General features: G+C 57.2%; 1 protein-coding gene across 16 annotated transcripts; it reads left to right on the top strand.

Moving 5' to 3' along the window:
- The first annotated feature begins 753 nt into the window (after positions 1 to 753).
- On the top strand, positions 754 to 14809 carry SEMA3B (semaphorin 3B). Of its 16 annotated transcripts, none has more exons than XM_068557395.1 (21): positions 3686 to 3751; positions 4214 to 4400; positions 4843 to 4928; positions 5537 to 5692; positions 7886 to 8072; positions 8775 to 8932; positions 9076 to 9138; positions 9546 to 9665; positions 9745 to 9838; positions 10042 to 10161; positions 11098 to 11243; positions 11339 to 11450; positions 11554 to 11623; positions 11703 to 11847; positions 12204 to 12423; positions 12684 to 12775; positions 12852 to 12893; positions 13131 to 13288; positions 13385 to 13440; positions 13533 to 13672; positions 14034 to 14809. In XM_068557395.1, the coding sequence occupies exons 5-21, from the start codon at positions 7964 to 7966 to the stop codon at positions 14433 to 14435; spliced, it is 2247 nt and encodes a 748-aa protein (XP_068413496.1). In that variant the 5' UTR covers positions 3686 to 3751; positions 4214 to 4400; positions 4843 to 4928; positions 5537 to 5692; positions 7886 to 7963; the 3' UTR covers positions 14436 to 14809. The 16 variants fall into 16 exon arrangements, with proteins under 16 accessions (XP_068413506.1, XP_068413496.1, XP_068413494.1 ...); XM_068557393.1 differs by having other exon boundaries at positions 5464 to 5692; XM_068557392.1 differs by having other exon boundaries at positions 4848 to 5692.
- Positions 14810 to 19973: the final 5164 nt, after the last annotated feature.

Raw genomic sequence — 19973 nt, 5'->3', positions numbered from 1 at the left:
CCCTCAGCGGTCAGCCCTGGATCGCGCTGAACCCCAGATATGCGGGCGGGGTGGGAGCTCCGGTGCCCTGATATCCGCCCAGCAGGAAGCGGGAGACACAGATGGTTCCTTCCTTCCGTCCTGAGGGAGAACCCCGCCCCCGCCGCACAGAGGGACCATTGAGGAGCTGGCATTGTCTGCCTGATGAACCCAGTGTCTCCCTCCCTGAGTGGGCCACGCAGGATTCTGGCCAGGATCCCCTTGTACCCGGCGTGGCAGTGGGTCTGGGTGGGGTCCTGGCAAGCAGTACTTCCCTGGGGGCAGACAGCTAGGCCCCCACCTGCCCTTGGCCTTCCTACCCCTGCTCTGATTTTGAGAGCATAAAGCTTCATTGTCCCAGCACTGGCTGGGGCGGCCTCTCAATTCATCCTTGTCTTTCTTGGTTGGGAAATTCCCAGCCATGGGGGGCGGTAGGCAGGGGGGTGCATCCCAGGTGTCCTGCACCCCAACAGGAGGGACTCAATGAAAGTGACACCTGGGGATCCCCCCATTGCCTAGAACTGTTCAGGGCTGTACCTCAGCCATCCCACATCCCTGGGTGAGGAGAGCCAGAGATTCAGTGCTCCTTGGCTGTGTGTCCCCCAGCGTTCTCCCAGCCTAAGAAGGCCCATCTTCCTGGCCCCACCCATGGGTAGCTGCAACTATGAGGCTCAGGACCCTTAGACAGGCAGAGCCAGGCAAAGGACCCAGGCTCCTGCTCCCAGACCAAGCCGTGGATCCCAGTTTGAGGTAGGCTGTCTCCAGCCAGTGGGGACCACCACAAGGCTGATCCATCTCCCAGAGGGCCCGCCCCACTCCAAATAGTTGCTCAGGCTACTGATGTGGTAGCAGCCTTGCTATTTTTAACCCATTTGGGAGGGTGGGGTGGGTGGGGAAATGGCTGGGAAGAGAGAAAGAGACAAGCTCTGAGAGAGAGTTCTGAAGAGGGAAGGATGTAGGGAGACCCTGTGGGGAGAAGCCAGTCCTGGCCTGCAGCCACTTTCCAGCTCCCCTGGGCCAGACCTCCCACCCCCAGCAGGGGGGTGGAGACCCAGATGCCAGGTGCAGAAGGGGAGGGGGCCCCATTAGGACTGGAGCCTCTGAGGCTGCGGGAGATTCCAAGACCTAGAATAACCCCTTACCATGTTTCAGGGCAGCCCCATAGCTCCTCCTGAGGTCAGGAAATCCTCCCACTCCCCTCAGAGCCCCTCAGAATCATCCCCCCCTACCCCAGAGTGCCAAGCCAGCCATGAAGGCTGTAGAATACAAGTCCTGACTCCAGCCACCTGGCCTGTGGCATGGCCAGCCAGGTCCTACTTGTCCTGGGAGTCAGGGACGGGACTGCAGCTTCTCTTGGCTGAGTTCTGGGTCCAGGCCCACTCCCAAACCACTGACCCCAATCCTTGGGTCTGTTTCCCTAAAAGAGATCCTAGGCGACCTCATCCCTGCCGTGAGGCTGTGCATTCCCCCAAGTCCGTCCACCCCCCCCCCCCCCCCGCCTTTTAAAAAGATTAATTTTATTTATTTATTTTTGGCTGCGTTGGGTCTTAGTTGCTGTGCGCGGGCTTCTCATTGCGGTGGCTTCTCTTGTTGCGGAGCATGGGCTCTAGGCACGCAGGCTTCCGTAGTTGTGGTTCGCGGGCTCTAGAGCGCAGGCTCAGTAGCTGTGGCACACGGGCTTAGTTGTTCTACGGCATGTGGGATCTTCCCGGACCAGGGCTCGAACCTGTGTCCCCTGCATTTGCAGGCGGATTCTTAACCACTGCACCACCAGGGAAGCCCCCCAAGTCCCCCTTGAACCCCCAAAGTGGAAGCCAGCTCCCAGCACACCCCCAAGGAGAGCCTCAAGCCAGCTGAGGTCTGCGTGCAGCTGTGTGACCCCAAGTATGTCCATGCCTGCCAGCCAATCAGCTCCTCAGTTAACCACACAGCGACGACGGGCACTGGTATCCAAGGGGGCAGGGGTCAAGGCCATGGATCTCTTTCTTTTCCCTGCTTTGGTTTCCCCCCTTACAGGAGACTTGACCTCACAGGTGATCTTATTTAGGAGAAAAATCGGTTTGACATTCTTTGGCATTTACTCTGTTTTCTGACCTCATTGTGGGTGCAGGGAGTCAAGGCCTGAGTGACTGAAGCCTGAAGGGGCCTGAAGTCTCTCTTCTCCATCAACCCCCCATCCTCACCCAGGTTCAGCAGGCCCAGGAAGGTGGCAGGGCTTCCTGCGGGCACTCTATCTCTTGCTTCCATGTGCCTGGGGCCCCCAAGGGATTGTGGCTGCTGGGGAACCCAGAGCCCTGCAGAGAGGCTTGGACCTGGTGTTATAAGCACCTGGGGCTTCACAGAGAAAAGTGGGTAGTGGGTGATGAGGAAAAGTCCAGCAGGTGGCAAAAGGGCAGAGGGCACAGCCCAAGCTAAGTCCTAGCAAAGGAACAGATGCCACCTCCCAGAGATGGGGTAGCTGGAGCGCTGTCAGGGTTAGCCAGGGCCGAGCCAGGGAGGGGTGTGTGAATGCCTGGCTAAGAGCCTGGGATGTCCCCGGGCTTCAGCAAGTTCTCTGAGTGAGGAGCTGGGGAGGCAGGGTACTGCAGTGGGGAGGCACTGGGAGGAGAACTGGCAGAAGGACCACGGGGACCCCCAGGCTGGGTACCTGGGGAAGGGGTCAGGCTTCAAGCTGCAGGGAAAGGAGCTGGGGACTTGTTCTATCTTAAAGGAGACAGAAGTCCTCCCTGAGTTGGGGGCTCTCTGGAGGGAGGAGGGTGTGGGCTTGGGCACTGCTGGGGGTGGGTTGGAGACCTGTGGAGTAAGAAGACTGAGGAATCCGCAGCAGCTGGGGAGAGAAGGAGGTTCAGGTGGAAGGTCAGGGTGTTGTGCTGGGGGCTGGACTTGTGGCCGGGGGTGGGGGGGGCGGGGGGGGGGAGGGAAGGGGGCAGGAGGGGAGTCAAGCCTGAGAAAGGGCCCCATGAAGCTGGGCTGGAAGAGGCAGCAGTGACTCCCTCGAGGCCTCCAGGCCTGCATGCCACAGGATGCCCAGCGCTGAGATGGCAACTGGAGTGCACACCTGTGTACCCCACGGTGTGCCAGACCTGCCTGGCCCACCATTTTCAACGGCGGGGCAAGTGAGGAGAGTGATCTGAGAGGTTCAGTCTCCCCCTAGGGACACACAGCTAGCTGGTGAGCAGCAGAGTCAGGATTCAGCCCCACCCCTTTCTGGCTACTGGGGAGAGGATTCTTGGGGCGGGCTCTGGTCTGCCCTCCCAGAGCATCCCGAGCCCCCAGCCAGTACTCCTGGGAGTCTCTCCCCCTGACTAGTAAGGGATTGTAGCATTTATGTTAATGTATGTTAATGAGTACAGGGTGCCTCCGGAGTCTACTTTGCTGCATTCCTGACACCTCCTCCCCCCCTCCCCCAGGCAATGGAGAAGGAGGGGAGAGGGAGGCCCCACCCCCAGGCCCCTCTTCCCCCCGCCCCGCTGGGCAACGAAGAAAACAGAAGTGAGTGAAGAGCTGTGATGTGGCTGGTGGGGGGGGCTCCCCCATCCCGGAGGGGCTGACCTCAGCCAGGGAGGAATGTGCAGGAGGCGGAGGGCAGGGGCGGAGCGGGTGGGGGTAGGGCCCCAGCTAGAGGCCCAGGGTTCTGGGTGGCCCCTCCCTCAGCCCCTCCACCTCAGCTCTGACTTGGCCCTCAGAAGGGAACAGGCAAGGAAGGAGGGGAGGAGCTCATCTTTCCGAAAAGGTGGGCTGGGGGTCCTCGGGGAGCCTGGAAACCAGGTGGGGGGTGGATGGGGGAAATGCCAGAAAGACCCTTCCCGGGAGATCCCCTGGAGTGGGTAGCAGATTGTCAGGGAAGTTAGGCCTCAGCTGGGCTTTCCAGGGCCCACTTTCCACCGCTTCCCTCCCCCCATGCCTAAGTCCTCAGGGTAGCACGTCCTAGTACCCACGTGACCGGAAGAGGGAACGGTCGAGACTTTGGAGCCACCAGCCCTGATGGCTAAAGCAGGTGTGAGTGGGGAGCCAAGGCCCAACCCAGCCCAGGCTGGGCACTGGGAGTGTTGGCTGTAGCCTTCCTCAAATGGATGTCTCACCCCAGCCCAGTCGCACCACCCAGAGTCCAGGCAGGGTGCAAGGGGCAGGCCCAGCTGGCGATGAGGCCTGGGGAGGCAGGTGCTGGGACTTGGCACAATCCACTTATTTCCAGAAGGAAAAACCAAGGCCTTGGCAGGCTGTGCCACTGATAGGCAGCACCAGAGACCCAAGCTGCCTCCCCTGGTTTGTTCCATTCTGTCGAGACCCAGGCCCAGGCTGCATGATTCCAGAATCCTTGGGGACTTCCAGAGCCCAGTGTGACCCACAGTCAGTGACCCTGCCCCTAGAGGGCTGCCTCCGTAAGTTTCCTACCCGGGGTCTGCATACACTGGGACCTGGGGCTGAGGAGCAGAAAGGAGACCTTGTGGGATGGGGACAACTTGAGCTCCCACTCCTGGGGATCTCCCTTCCTGCTCCAGGGAGGGGGACACATCTGGAAGTGGGAAGGCAATGCCAAGGGCTCAGGTGGGCCAGGAACAGCCCAGTCCCTTCGGCTGGGGGTTGAGTCCCAGGGTGTTGGACAGATGGGGTGGGGGGTCCTGGTCCCATTTTCCAGTATGGACACTGGGATGGGGGTGGGGATGAAACAGAGGCTGGGACCCTGGGCCTGAAGAACTAAAAGCAGTGGGGGCAAGTAGGGGGTACCGTGCAGTTGGGTAGGGACCTCAAAGGCACTTGCTGATCTTGGCTGCTTGGGTGGAAAATTGTAAACAGCCAAAGAATTTTGTTTGCTTGCATGAGGCCAGGGGACGCTGCCCAGGTCCAAGGCAAAAGAGCCTGGGAGGAGGGAGAGGCCACATCCTGGAAGCCCAGGAGCTCAGGCAGGGGTATGTCATCCCCACTCCCCCTCCTGAAGGCCCCTGGTCCTCCCACTAACCCCCACCCTTCACCTGCCCATCAGCCAGCCAGGCAGGGCCAGAAACACCAGGCCTGAAGTTCAGGAAAGAGGGGCATGGCCCCACCCTGGATGGGCACAGACACTTCTACTCCAGGGACTTGGCAGGAGATGGGCAGCAGAACCATGCACACTTGAAGTGCCCACATGGCCTCCCTCACAGACCCCTGAGGAGCTGCTGATAGCCTTGGGGAGGATGTAGGAGGATGCATTTTGGGGGGATCGAGGGGTGGAAGCCCACCTTCAAGCCCTGGTATGTTCACCCAGGTGGACCTGAGGGCCCCCCTTGACCATTGTCAACATTCAGTCCCTCCAAGGAAGTAGCCCTGGCAGTACAAACAGGGTGTGTCCACCAGACTCACCTTTAGGCCAAGACCCCAGACCCTTCCCAAATGAGGCGCTGAGGTGTAGGAGCCCCATCCTCTTGAAGCCCCCTTGGGTACCTCACTCTGTATTTGGTGGGGCAGTTCCTCCCACCTTCAACCTTGGAAGAACGACTGGAGTTCATGGAGATGGCATAGAATGCCCCTCACCTCCCAGCAGAGACATGGGACCACCGGTCAGGACGGGTCTCTGGATGGTCCCACACCCTGCAGTGCAGAAGTGAGACTTGCCGCCTGCCTCCCTGCCCTGCCTGCCCCTCTGGCCCTCTTCTCCCGCCCCAGACTGGCTGTCATCAAAGCCACTGCCAGCCAGGTGACAGAAGTACTAAGTGGCCCAAGCCCTAAGGAAGGACTGGGGCAGGGTCTTGGGGGCCCATCAAACCTCCACTTGAGAACCCCCTCTCCGACCTCTGACCGGCCCTTCCCAGCTGGCTCCTGGGGACTGAGGTGGCAGCTGAGCCCCTCATTACCCACCTCCAGCTCCCCAGCTATGGAGGGACAAGTGAAGAAACGAGTCCCTGGGGGTGCCCCGTCTGACCAATCCCTCTGCCGGAGCTGCCTGGGGCTAGGGGGTCTCTATTGCTTCTTCCTTATTTGCCTTGACTGCCGGCCCCACTTCCAGGACCGCTGCGTGGGGCATCTTGCTCTGAAGCCCTACGGGGGAGGGGTCGGCCCTACCCGCCCCTCCCTTGTGCCCGCTCCGCTCTGGCCACCAACTCCAGCCGGTCCGGCTGCCTGCCCAGTCACCCGATCCGCCCCGTAAACTTGACGGCGGGGCGCGGCTGGCTTGGTGGGGGCGGGGGCTGCTCCTTAAAGGAGCCGTCAGAGGGTGCCCTGGGGCCCCTCGGCTTCTCCCCTTCTGCAGGGTGAGAAGGGGCCAGGGTGAGGAGCCGCTGCTGCCGGAGCTCTCGGTGGAGTGTGGGAAGGCAATCTGGTGTTTTGTGACGTCGCAGACCTCACGGGCCTAGAAGAGGCAGCGGCAAGTGTCAGTGGAAGGAAGGAGGGAGGTGGGAGTCCTAGTGTGGGAGGGGTCTGGAAGCGGCGGAGCTAGGCGGGGGTTTGGGGAGAGCAGTCTGGAACGTGCCCCGGCAGCTGTGCCCCTTGCTTGAATGCACCCCAGGACCTAGCCCCACGCCAGGGCTACTCTGCCCGGCACCTGCCCAGCTAACTTCTGGGAAGGAGGGTGGGCATTGCAGCCAGAGCCTGGCCCCATCTGAGAGGTCCAGGGAAGGGCTCTGGCTCAGAGAAGTGGAGGGTCTCAAAGATGGGGAAACCCTGAGGGCGAAGACGGGATGGAGAGGCTCAGGGAGACTCTGGAGGCTGGAGAGGGAGGGGCAGCTCACCCGAGCTGGGGGTGAGAATCTGCTTCAGGACCTTGGCTCTCCCCACTTGATTCCTCTTGGGTCTGAAGTCTGAGCTCACAGAATTTCTGTGTGTGACCAGCCCCTCCCACCCTCTGGGGTGGGGAGAGAGAGGTCAAGCACAAAGCTGGGGCTGCTGGATCCAAGTGGGAGCAGCTCCCAAATCAGAAACTGAGGCGTCTGCCCAGCCCTGGGTCTCCCGGCTGCACTTCTCCCTCTGAGAAGTGGGTTTCTGGAGTGTCTCAGAGTTGAAGGCAGTGATTGACGCTGCAGTTATAATTTGCTCACCTGCATGTCCAGAGAGACTTGTACACTTGTGCACAAACACATACACACATGTGCAACACAAACACGTATATTCTTACAAAGTGTACACACCCCCAGACATGTACACACTGTGTAGACATGCATACAATGCCGTGTGTGCACACATGCATGCCACACCTACGTGTGTAATACAACGCACACGCCACATGGTTTCACATAGATATGTACACATATGCCTGCATACACACTACACACACACATACATACACACTGCGGAATACAGATACACAAAGGGATCCTTAGAAGCACATTCACACTCAAAGACGCCCACACCATTGGCTCCAGCTCCAAATGTGCTTCTGTTCCTCTGTGGGCCCGTGGGTGCACAGCTACCTCCAGAGGCCTGACCCCCCTCCTGTTACCCTCACGCCCGTGACTGTCTTGTTTTGCTCATTACACTTGGCACCACTGCAATGACTACACCAATCTGAGTCCTTGTTGGTACTCTGCCCCCTCCTGCAGGAGGACCTTGTCTGTGTGCCCCACTGCCCCCAGCCCCAGTCCCAGGCTGGCATGACGTAGGCACGCAGAGTTTGTGAATTAATGTCTGTGAGTGTGTGTACAGGAGGGCGGGTTACTGGGGAGGGTGACGTGGTGGGGCAGGCGCCTGCCAGTGTGGGGTTGACCCCGAGGGTGTGCCCAGCGTGGGTGTGTCTGTGATTATGGCCAGGCAGGGCACCCTCCAAGGGAGAGGAGGGCTTGCAAGTGGAATGCGACCCCCCAGCCTCTTTCCCCTAGGGGCTGTAATCTGATCCCTGGGGACTCCCCCCAGCCTCCCTCCCTCGCCCTCGCCCTCGCTGCAGCTCCTTCTCTTCCAGATCCTGGGGCAGAGTCCAGGGTGGCTCAAGGCTCCTCCACACACGCCCGCTGAACCCTGAGCTCCCTGAGCTGCAGGGATGGGGCGGGCTGAGGCCGCCGCCATGATCCCAGGCCTGGCCCTGCTCTGGGTGGCAGTGCTGGGGGGTGCTGCCCCCAGCATGCCACGCCTTCGCCTCTCCTTCCAAGGTAGGTGCACCTGGCAGGCGGGAGGGCCCACCTCAGCGTGGGCAGGAAAGGGGCCCAGTGTGGGTAGGGGGCATTGTGTTTGCTGTTGCACTGTGTGTGTGCCACCGGCTGGGTTGGATTGGGGGCACGCTCAGGCCATCTCCAATTAACCCTTTCCTGGCCTCAGTCCCCAAGCTCCCTGCCCACATTCTCCTCATGCTTTCCCAGGAAGCATGGCAACAGATCCTGCCTCTGTTCCATCCCCTGCTCCCAGGGAAGTTGAGATGTGGGGACCATTAGAGCCCCCTTCCCACACCCCCTACACAGGGTGGTTACTAGGCAGTGGCATCATACTGAACCTAGGCTGGTGGCAGAGAACCCTCAGCCTGACTTTGGGGTTGGGGTTCTGGCTGTCCCAACATGCAGGCCTACCCCAGAACCCTTGCCTCCTCGTGCGCTTGCCTGGAGACACTACTTGTCTGAGGTTGCCCTAGAAGCTCCACCTGCTTCCCCCCTGGGGGCAGGGGTGGGCTGCACTGCCCACCCTGGAAGCTCTGCCCCTGGGTGGGCCTGTCCCGAGTGTAAACTCACACGCGTGTAAATTCACATGTGTGTGGGCCAGGTCACATGTACAACCTTGGCCTGTGAGAGAGACAACAGGCAGGGCCTGGGAGAAGCTTCTAGCATGACTGGCGAATCCTCAGTGGTGTCCCCACCCCACAGAGCTCCAGGCCCAGCACGGTCTCCGGACCTTCAGGCTGGAGAGGACGTGCTGCTACGAAGCTTTGCTGCTGGATGAGGAGCGTGGGCGCCTGTTTGTGGGCGCCGAGAACCATGTGGCCTCCCTCAGCCTGGACAACATTAGCAAGCGGGCCAAGAAGGTGCCAGGGACCCCCAGCCTCAGCACTGCCCTGGGACCCCACTCCAGGCTTCCTGGAGGAAGGGCCCCCTGAGTGGACACCCTCAGCATAGAGAACATCCCGAGTCCCTGACCTGTGTTCTCCCTCCCCCACCCTCCCCATAGCTGGCCTGGCCGGCCCCTGTGGAATGGCGAGAGGAGTGCAACTGGGCAGGGAAGGACATTGGCGTGAGTGTTGGCTGCCTGGGTGGGAGTGGGGAGGGTCAGCCCCTCACTCTAGAGATGGGCAATGCTAAAACAGAGGCCTGCCTGTTCTGGCTATGATGGGGGCAGGAGGGTTGAGGTGGCTGAGGTCCAGAGGTAGTGAGTCAGGGTGGGGGCTATGTGATTCTTCTTGGAGGCCTCTGCGTCATGGGGAGCAATGCAGGCATGCTTCCCAATGAACCCATTCTGGTGAGAGGTGAGCCGGGCTGGTCACCAAGGGCACCTGAGTCCCTAGAGCCCATGTTAGTACTTGCCTGGACTAATGCAGAAAAGAAGAAGGGGTGGGAGTGCCACTGGTGAGCTGGGAGCCCTTAAGGCCACCTCCCTGGGGGAGGCCTCATTGTTCCTGCCCCTGCCCGCGTGCACGCTAGACTGAGTGCATGAACTTCGTGAAGTTGCTGCACGCCTACAACCGCACCCACTTGCTGGCCTGTGGCACAGGGGCCTTCCACCCAACCTGTGCATTTGTGGAGGTGGGCCAGCGGCTGGAGGTAAGGCCAGGTCTGGTCAGGGAGGGAGGTTGGGAGGGTAAGGAAGGGCCTGCAGTAACAACTGCCCCCTGCCTCCCAGGAGCCCATGCTTCGGCTGGACCTTCGAAGGCTAGATGATGGCAAGGGCAAGAGTCCTTATGACCCCAGGCATCGGGCTGCCTCCGTGCTGGTGGGTGAGTCCAAAGGCTGGGGCCCCAAGAGAGCTCCTGGAACCCCTCAGAGACTCTAGTATCTCACAAAGTCCCAAGACCCTCCCTAGAGCCCCAGGGATCCCCCATAGCCTCACTGGCTCCCCAAGAGCCCCCAGAGCTCCATAGTGCCCCCAACCCACCACAAGAGCCTTTGGTTTCACTAAGCAGCCTTGCCATGTCTACAGGGGAAGAGTTGTACTCGGGAGTAGCCGCAGACCTCATGGGCCGGGATTTTACCATCTTCCGCAGCTTGGGTCAGCGTCCAAGTCTCCGAACAGAACCACACGATTCCCGCTGGCTCAACGGTGAAAGGCTGGTGGGACTGTTGGGAGGGGGCCCTCATCTCCAACAGAGCAGGTGCTGAGTAAGGCTCATAAAGGGAGTGAGCAATGAGTGCTCACCAGGTAGCTACCCTGGGTCAAGCCCTGCACTAGGCACTGGGTCGCAGGGCGGACAAGATAGGTATGGCCCGTGCCCTCTTTGAGTTCACAGACCTCAGAATGAATACACAATAAGATCAGTTCCAATGGCCAGGAGATATAATGACAGAATGGAGAGGAAGGGAAAAGGAGACGAGGCAGCTGTGGTGGTGGTGGGAGGGTTGGGGAAAGGAAGCCACCCTGCTGAGAAAAGGTATGCGCTAATGCCCAAAACACAGCAGGATTGCGGGACGAGCATAAGACTATTCCAAGCAGAGGGAATAATTAGTGCAAAGACCCTGGGGGCGGGAACAAGCCAAGGAACAGACTCATGAAGGGAGCAATGATAAGGGGTCCGGACTGTCAGCACAGGGTAGGGCCAGGGTAGATTATTCTAAGAGTGATGAGACCCAGCAGAGTATTTGAAGCAGGAGTGGGGGCATCTACTTCCTGCAGAGAGAGGAAGATTCATGAGTGAAGGTAAAACCAGATACCCCATATCCCTCCTTTCTTGGCCCACTGGCATAGAGAACTGCCAGGGGAGAGGCGAGAGGCCCACCACTGGCCAGGGTCGGCCTGCCTGTGGGGCCAGGTAGCCATGGTCTCTGCTGCCCTCTCGTGGCTGCTTCTTGACTCGCAGGCCCTCTTCCTTTCAATTGTGTCCTCCGGGAGCACCATCTGAACTTGGTCCTAGAGGCTGGGTGGTCAGCTGCTGCCCTGAGGGCTTCTGCTGGCACGAAAGGAAGGGGAGGCAGTGCCTGGGCCTCCTAGCAGGGGGCAGGGCCAGGACCTTGCTCACCCCACGCCTCCGGCTGTGGCCAGAGCCCAAGTTTGTCAAGGTCTTTTGGATCCCGGAGAGTGAGAACCCGGACGACGACAAGATCTACTTCTTCTTCCGTGAGTCGGCAGTGGAGGCCACGCCGGCCCTGGGACGCCTGTCTGTGTCCCGCGTTGGCCAGATCTGCAGGGTGAGGAGTCCCTGGGCCACATTTGGTGATCTTGCCACCGCCCCTTTGCCTGTCTGTCGGGGCCTCGCCCTCATCCCCTCCTACTGACCCCGCAGAACGACGTGGGTGGCCAGCGCAGCCTGGTCAACAAGTGGACTACGTTCCTGAAGGCGCGGCTGGTGTGCTCAGTGCCCGGTGCTGAGGGCGATACGAACTTTGACCAGCTCCGTAAGTGCCAGGAGTGGAGGATGGGGGTGTGGGGAGGGGATGCAGGGGCGCAGACCCTGAGCCTGGCTGTGCACCCTCCCCCAACTCGGTCCCTTCCCTGCAGAGGACGTGTTCCTGCTGTCCTCACGGGATCGCTGGACCCCGCTGCTCTATGCTGTCTTCTCCACGACCAGGTGAGGTGTGGGAGGTAGTGGGGCAAGGCTGGCTAGGCCCCACTTGAGCCCCTTACTCCACTTACATCTTCACCTGCAGCAGCATCTTCCAGGGCTCCGCAGTGTGCGTGTACAGCATGAATGATGTGCGCCGGGCCTTCCTGGGACCCTTTGCACACAAGGAGGGGCCCGTGCACCAGTGGGTGTCCTACCAGGGCCGTGTCCCCTACCCCCGACCTGGCATGGTGCGTAGCCCAGGGACTCCCACCACAACCCACTTAAAGCTTCAGGGGTGGAGAACTTGGCCTGGGGTTTTCTTGGTGAATGTTGTGTCTTCTTTTTTTTATGGGTGGGAAAACATCATCTTCATTAGACAGGGCTCCTCAGGGGAAGGCCATGTTTCCCCCTCAGACCCCCAAAGGCAAGGCTGGAGTTCCTCTTCAGATTCCCAGGGCAGGGTTCTGTCCAACACCCGCCCCCTGTGCGCGCGTGCGCACACACACACTCACACATGCTCCAGGTTCCGGGAGGTGTCCTGTGGACGGCTGCCCACCAGGCCTTCACATCCACATCCTTGTCATGCCTCCTTCCCACCCCCCAGTGCCCCAGCAAGACCTTTGGCACCTTCAGTTCCACCAAGGACTTTCCTGATGATGTCATCCAGTTTGCCCGGAACCACCCCCTCATGTACAATTCGGTCCTGCCCATGGGGGGGCGCCCCCTCTTCCAACAAGTGGGTGCCGGGTACACCTTCACCCAGATCACCGCGGACCGTGTAGCAGCTGTTGACGGATACTACGACGTCCTCTTCATTGGCACAGGTCAGTGTCCTGCCATGACCACCCACAAGACCCAGCCCAGGCTCTTTGGCCTGTTAGTGGAAGCTCCCCCTGTTCAGTCCCATCTCCATATTTTTCCGGGGGCTACGCCCCCATCTCCTTCTGGATGCTGCTCTGATTGCTCCAACCCACATTCTTCACCATCCCAACCATGCAGAGGGTGGAGGCCTCAGAGGTGAGGAGACCCCTGGCCCTGGCTCTCAGGGAACACAAGGAGTCACTCACCCTTCTCATCCCTGCAGATACTGGCACCGTGCTGAAGGTGATCTCCGTCCCCAAGGGTGGCCGGCCTAATGCTGAGGGGCTGCTCCTGGAGGAGCTGCACATGTTTGAGGTGAGGCCTAGCCCCCGTTGCCTGGGGTACCCCCACCCCACGGAGCCCTGATCCCAGCACCCCTCCTCCCTCTCAGGACTCAGCTGCTGTCACCAGCATGCAAATCTCCTCCAAGAGGGTAAGTGACCAGAAGGCTTGGGGGTGGAATGGACCCAGCCTGTTCCCAGGTGCCCCCACCCCCATTCTTCTCTTGGTAATTACAAGCCCCAGTTTCCAGTACAGGCTCTGCCCTCACTAGACTGTGGGACCTGAGACCTCAGTGTTCCCTTTTGTCAAATGGGGGAAGGGATCCCTGACCTATGGGAGGCGGGCACGGGGCCACCCTCGGTCAGCCTGGAGCCCCCTGTACCCCTAGCACCAACTGTACGTAGCCTCTCGGAGCGGGGTGGCCCAGATCCCGTTGCACCGCTGCGCTGCCCACGGCCGCGCCTGTGCCGAATGCTGTCTGGCACGTGACCCTTACTGTGCCTGGGATGGGGCCGCGTGCACGCGCTTCCAGGCCAGTGGCAAGAGGTGGGTAGGATCAGGGGCGGGCTGCCTGGAGGGAGTCTTTATCCGCCCCTGGCTAAAAGAAGGGCTCACGGAGGCTCTAATGTCCCCCCTCCCCAGGAGGTTCCGACGGCAGGATGTAAGGAACGGCGACCCCAGCACACTGTGCACCGGGGGTGAGTGTCCCAGCTGCTCCCACCCCCCAACCCTTAAAGATTGCCCCACCCTGCCCTGCCTTGTCTGAATCTGACATTCCCTTTGCCCCCAGACTCATCCCATCCTGCGCTGCTGGAGCGGAAGGTGTTCGGTGTGGAGGGAGGTAGCGCCTTCCTGGAGTGTGAGCCCCGCTCGCTGCAGGCGCGCGTGGAGTGGACCTTCCAGCGCGCGGGGGAGGCGGCCTACACTCAGGTGAGCCTCCCGTCACTCCCCTCCCAACCAGGCCCTTGTTCCGACTCCTACGTCCAGGAAGTGCCCGCCCTGATTAATGAGGCCCTTGGCCTGCTCCGCACATCTAGATGCGATCCAGCTCCGCCCAGTGAGTCTCCGCCCAACCAGACCCCTAACGCCTAGTTTGGCCCCTTGCCTGCACTCCGCATCCTGGTGAGGCCCCATTCCTCTAACTAGGCTCCTGACGCCCGCGCCCCAGCCCAGTCCGAAGGAAGCCCCGCCCTTGCCCCGCCCACTGGGGGGGGTCTCTGACGCGCCCCCACGATAAGGCGAGCCCCGCCCCGTTTCCTAACGCCCCGCCTCACGCTGATCCGGCCCGCAGGTACCCGCAGAGGAGCGAGCAGAACGCACGACGCGGGGCTTGCTGCTTCGCTGGTTGCGGCGTGGGGACTCAGGCGTGTACCTGTGCGCAGCCGTGGAGCAGGGCTTTTCGCAGCCAGTGCGTCGCCTGGCGCTGCACGTGCTGAGTGCTGCGCAGGCTGAAAGGCTGGCCCGTACCGAGGAGGCTGCGCCCGTCGCGCCGCCGGGCCCCAAGCTCTGGTACCGGGACTTCCTGCAGCTGGTGGAGCCGGGCGGCGGTGGTACGAACTCCCTGCGAATGTGTCGTCCGCAGCCCGCGCTGCGCCCACCGCCTCCCGAGTCGCGGAGGAAGGGCCGCAACCGGAGGACACACGCCCCAGAACCGCGTGCTGAGCGGGGGCCGCGCAGCGCAGCGCACTGGTGACTCGGCCGTCCTCACGCTGGGGACTGGAGAGGTGGCAGCAGCAGGGAGAGGGGGCGGTCAGACCCTGGGAAGCAGCAAGGGGCCCGGCACACAGCGGTTCCTGGTGGAGGGAAGACACCGACCCGACAGGCCCTGGCCAAGAGGCAGCCATGCCGGCTTATTTATTAACAGAGAATAATCCTTGAATGTAACCCCGATAGGGGCGGCCCAGGCTGCGCAAAGGGTCCAGCTGGTCAGGAGGAGGCAGAGAATCAGGGTCCCCGAGCAACGACCTGGGTGGGGGAGGTGCCCAGAATGCCCACCCTGGGGTAAGGGCCACCTCTTTGGGCAGTGAGCAGAAAGCTGTGAACAGGCTGGGGGGGTGGGGGTGGGGCAGGCCGACTGTACTAATGCAATAAACATGTTATCAGCTGAAGCTGGAACGGCCCCATCAGACAGCCGCTGGTCTTAGTGTTACTGACCCAGGTTCTTGGACTCTTTAATCAATAGAAGTTGGTAAGAGGTCAGGTGAGAAATTCGGGCAAGGCTTTATTGGGGCTCATGCTGCAGCACAAGGGAGTGAAAATAAGAAACAGGTGCCCAACAAGCAACAGGTGCCCTTGCTTGCTTGCTGGGGGAACAAGGGTTTGGGGGAGGGTGGCTCCGAGCTGGTTCCTTGAGTGAGAGTAGGGGCACATCCATGGGTCAGGCCAGAGGGGTGGCTTAGGTTGTCTACCCACCGTCTTGGTGGTGTCGTGTGCAGGAATCATGAGTAGTCCCCTGCTTTTCTCCCAACACCTCAGAAGTGGCAGTTGGGTTTTTGGTTTTTTTGCGTCTTGCTCATAATTTGCCTCAGTTGCAGGTGTGTGTGGTTATTTTTAGTCCCTTATAGTTTCTTGTATTCTGTTGCTCCAGGAGATGTTTGTCCAGGTGTAAGCACTGCAGCAAAGGGACCCAGGTCCCAGCCTGTCTCATTCCCCCCTGAGGGATTCTACACCCTTTATTTTTAAGGATTAAGGGACCGAAGGTCTCTTCTTCTGAAATGTCTTCCTGCTGGACAGGGGCTGCAGATCCTAACATGCCCTAGAGGTATAGAAGTCCCTTGCTGACTGTTTTAGGGACCTGGGTTACCCTTGTCTGGAATGGGTTGAAATCCTTGAGCCATCATGAGCCTTCCTTGAAACTGTTGGAGCCTAGAAAACACAAACAACCAAAAGCTTAAACAGACAAGGGCCAAAAAGGAGAAGAACAATAATAGCCACAAGAGAGCCTAGGAAGGGAAGGAATCATGTTAACTTTGGGAGGGCTTCCCTAACTGCTGACGAGACAACGGAGGCGATATCACCCCTGCCAAAATTGTGAAGCCATTCTGCTTGGGTGTATATTTCTTTAATATTAACTTCTGTCTGTCCTGTGACACTGATTTAGGTGCAGCAGGAAGTAATAGTTATACCACAGATTGTGCCTTGTTCTGTCAGAAGGTAATCAAGAGCTAGATGATTATCAAGAGCTGCATTAACCAAAGTAACGGGAGGTCTTAAGTCCTGTTAAGGCTTGCCCTGTCTGTGTTATCACATAACCAAGCTGTCTGGTGAGATTTCTCAGTGTTGCTTCATGATAAGGGAAGCCTCCCCATGGAGCTGCCAGTCCTGTGGCCAGCGCTGCCCCTGCTAAGATCATTCCTAGTGCTCTCCGGGTTTGGTGGTGAGCTAGAGTGGTCCTGTTATAGATCACAATCCCTCTTAGCCCTGTAGTTCCTAGAGGGCACTCTCCTATGAAGTGGACATTATCAGTGCACTTATAGGCCAGAGCTTGGTTGGAGAAGGACAGGGTCTGGCCATAAATTTTCTAACATATGATGGTTTGGATGTCCACAGAGGAAAACGAACCCTTCAGGGGTGCAGGCCTGAACGTCTGTCTCACAGGGGTTAAGATTTGATAGTCCTTGAAGGACATAGCTGTTGCTACTACCTGTTCGACTAGGGGGGGACAGCAAACTGTTGTTGGTAATTTAGATCATATGATGTTATAAGAATCTCTCTCTCTCTTTTATTTTTATCTTTGGCTGTGTGGGATCTCAGTTCCCCGACCAGATATTGAACCCGGGCCACAGCAGTGAAAGCCTGGAATCCTAACCACTAGGCCACCAGAGAACTCCTGCAAAGGTCTTGTTAATGCAGTTAGCTCAGCATTCTGGGCCAATGTCTGTGGTGGCAGGGCCTTGGTTTCTCTGACTTCATCTAGACCAACTATGGCATACCCTGCCTTCCGAGTTCCCATCTCTATAACACTGCTCCCGTCAGTAAACCATTTGACCTCAGGGCTGTCAAGAGGTTCATGTAGAAGATCAGACCTGCTGGAGTAAGTTTGTTCTATGATCTCTATACAGTGATGCAGTAAATCTCTACTCCCGACAACTGGAAGGAAGGTTGCCGGGTTCAGGGTTTGGCACACCTTTATGTCAAGGGTGTCCATGAGGAGAGCCTGATATCTTGTCAGTCTTCCTCCAGTCAACCAATGATGTCCTTTGACGTCCAGTACAGATTGTACTTGATGCCGGGTTAATACATCTAAGTGTTGTCCCAGGTTGAGCTTGGAAGCCTCATTAACTAAGAGACCTGTGGCTGGTATTGCCCGTGAAAATAAGAAACAGGTGCCCAACAAGCAACAGGTGCCCTGGCTTGCTTGCTGGGGGAACAAGGGTTTGGGGGAGGGTGGCTCCGAGCTGGTCCCTTAAATGGAGTGAGAGTAGGGGCACATCCAGGTTGCTGGGCCATCCCAGGGTTATTGAGTCCAGTTGTTTTGAAAAGTAAGCCACTGGTCTCTGATCTGGTCCCACATCTGATCCCAGCTTTTGGGTCAGGACTCCTAGCGCTATCCCTGACTTCTCATGAGCATATTGGTTGTTGAGCATATTTGGCTTGTCCAAATTTGGAAGTCCCAGTGCTAGTGTTCTGTTTAACTCAGCCTTTAGAGTCTCAAAGTCCCATTGGTGGTCCCTATTCTGGTGAAGGAGTTCCCTTTCTTTTCCCTTTAGAGCCTTATAGGGACTTTGCTGGTGGTCCAGTAGTTAAGACTCTGTGCTTCCACTGCAGGGGGTACGGTTCTATCCCTGGTTAGGGAACTAAGATCCCACATGCTCTGCGGTGAGGCCAAAACACACACACACACAAAACACAAAAACAATTATCTAGAGCCTTATATAGGGGTTTGGCTATAATGCCATAATTTGGAATTCAGATATGACAGAACCCAGCCATCCGGAGAAAGCCTTGGAGTTGCCTCTATGTGGTTGGAGATGGTAATGCACTAATTGCTATTCTTTTTTTTAAAAAATTTATTTATTTTTATTTATTTATGGCTGTGTTGGGTCTTTGTTTCTGTGCGAGGGCTTTCTCTAGTTGTGGCAAGCGGGGGCCACTCTTCATCGCGGTGCACGGGCCTTTCACTATCGTGGCCTTTCTTGTTGCGGAGCACAGGCTCCAGACGTGCAGGCTCAGTAGTTGTGGCTCACGGGCCTAGTTGCTCCGCGACATGTGGGATCTTCCCAGACCAGGGCTTGAACCCGTGTCCCCTGCATTGGCAGGCAGATTCTCAACCACTGCACCACCAGGGAAGCCCCTGTCCCTAAGCTTTTCAGGGTTCTCTGAGAACCTGCCAAATCACTCCTTACAGATTTCTAGGTCCCCCAGTGAGAAGGGATCACACACTCTAGTAATTCCTCTGTTTTCCTGGAGCGGGTAAAAGCCTGGTGGGGCAAAAGTGCGGGCAACTTTGAACCTGATCAGAGCCCCGTTGGGGAAAGCACCGCGGGTACTGATTTTGAGGTTTCTGATTTGACAGGGTAAGGTGTGGGGCTGGGGGCTGAGGGAGATGGTGAAGGGGAAGAAATGGGGGCCTGACAATGAGGCTCGGTGTGCTGACGGCTACTTGGCGGTTGAAAGAGGGGATCCGTGAGAAGGTCTGGCTTCACACCTTTTGGGGGAAACCTGGAAATAGAGACTAAACACACATGACAAGAATCCCTCAGACCTTAATCTTGATAAAGTTTTATAAAGGCCTGTACATATGGGACTTCTCCCCATTTGGGGGACTGTTAACAAAACAAGTCCAGTAGTAAAATGGTGTTAAAGATAAGGGATTCATTCTCTGACCACTTCTGATGGTCATCCAAAGCATTTTGGGGCCAGGCTGTGTTGCAAGAAAAAATCAGCTTATTCCTTTTTTTTCCCTTAATTTTAAAAAATTTTGTACTGGAGTATAGTTGATGTATAATGTTGTGTTAGTTTCAGTTGTACAGTTAAGTGATTCAGTTATATATATATATATATATATATATATATGTATATATATATATATATATATATAAGTATCCACTCTTTTTCAGATTCTTTTGCCATATAAGTGAATAATTACAGAATATTGAGTAGAGTTCCTTGTGCTATATATTAGTAGGTCTCTGTAGATTATTTTTTTTAACAATGGAAGACACTTTATTATTTTTTTAAAATCATCTCTCAACATTTCAACTCTGGGTAGAAATCAAACACATAGATCATCTTTTTGATAAAAAGTAGTGTGTATACTTAAATCCCAAACTCCAAATTTATCCCTCACCTGCATGTTTCTTCCTGACTCATCCCCAGCAAGCATAAGTTGGCTTTCCTTTTTTTTTTAAATTAATTAATTAATTATTTTATGGCTGCGTTGGGTCTTAGTTGCGGCTCGGGGGCTTAGTGGCCCCTCGGATGTGGAAACTTAGATCCCCGTCTAGGGATGAAAACAACGTCCCCTGCATTGGAAGGCGGATTCTTAACTACTGGATCACCAGGGAAATCCCACAGGTTGGCTTTCACGTCTGTGCTTCTGTTTGTGTTCTGCAAATAAGTTCATTTGTATCGTGCTTTTTTTCTTAAGCCACACTTAAGTGATATCCTATGATATTTGTCGATCTCTGTGAGTCTGTCACTGTTTGGTGAATCAGTTCATTTGTATCAATTTTTAGATTCCACACATAAGTCATATCCCATGATATATGTCAGCCTCCTTCCGACTTTACTTCACTTAGTTAGATCGTCTCGAGGTCCTTCCATGTTGCTGCAAATGGCAGTATTTCCTTCTTTTGTATGGCTGAGTAGGCTTCCATCATAGATATGTACCACATCTTCTGTATCCAGTCATCTGTCGGGGGACATTTTGCTTGCTTTGGTGTCTTGGTTATCGTATATAGTGCTGTCATGCACGTTGGGGTGTGTGTAGGTTTTTTTTTATTTTTAAATTAATAGCTACTCTATTTATTTATTTATTTATTTTTGACTGTGTTGGGTCTTCGTTTCATGCGTGGGTTTTTTCTAGTTGCGGCAAGCGGGGGCCACGCTTCATTGCGTTGAGCGGGCCTCTCACTATCGCGGCCCCTCCCGTTGCGGTGCACAGGCTCCAAACGCGCAGGCTCAGCAGTTGTGGCTCACGGGCCCAACCGCTCCGCGGCATGCGGGATCTTCCCACACCAGGGCCCAAACCCGTGTCCCCTGCATTAGCATTCAGACTCGCGACCACTGC

Source organism: Eschrichtius robustus, chromosome 12 (assembly GCF_028021215.1).
Source record: "Eschrichtius robustus isolate mEscRob2 chromosome 12, mEscRob2.pri, whole genome shotgun sequence".
NCBI lineage: Eukaryota > Metazoa > Chordata > Mammalia > Artiodactyla > Eschrichtiidae > Eschrichtius > Eschrichtius robustus.
Note: the sequence above shows the minus strand (reverse complement) of the source record. Positions and strands in the feature narration are given on the sequence as shown.

Coding starts and splice junctions, on each gene's coding strand:
- SEMA3B (XM_068557405.1), top strand. CDS start 7,964: ATGGGGCGGGCTGAGGCCGCCGCCATGATCCCAGGCCTGGCCCTGCTC. Junction 12,894..13,130: donor TGCAAATCTCCTCCAAGAGG/GTAAGTGACCAG, acceptor CTGTACCCCTAG/CACCAACTGTACGTAGCCTC. Junction 13,673..14,033: donor GGGAGGCGGCCTACACTCAG/GTGAGCCTCCCG, acceptor TCCGGCCCGCAG/GTACCCGCAGAGGAGCGAGC.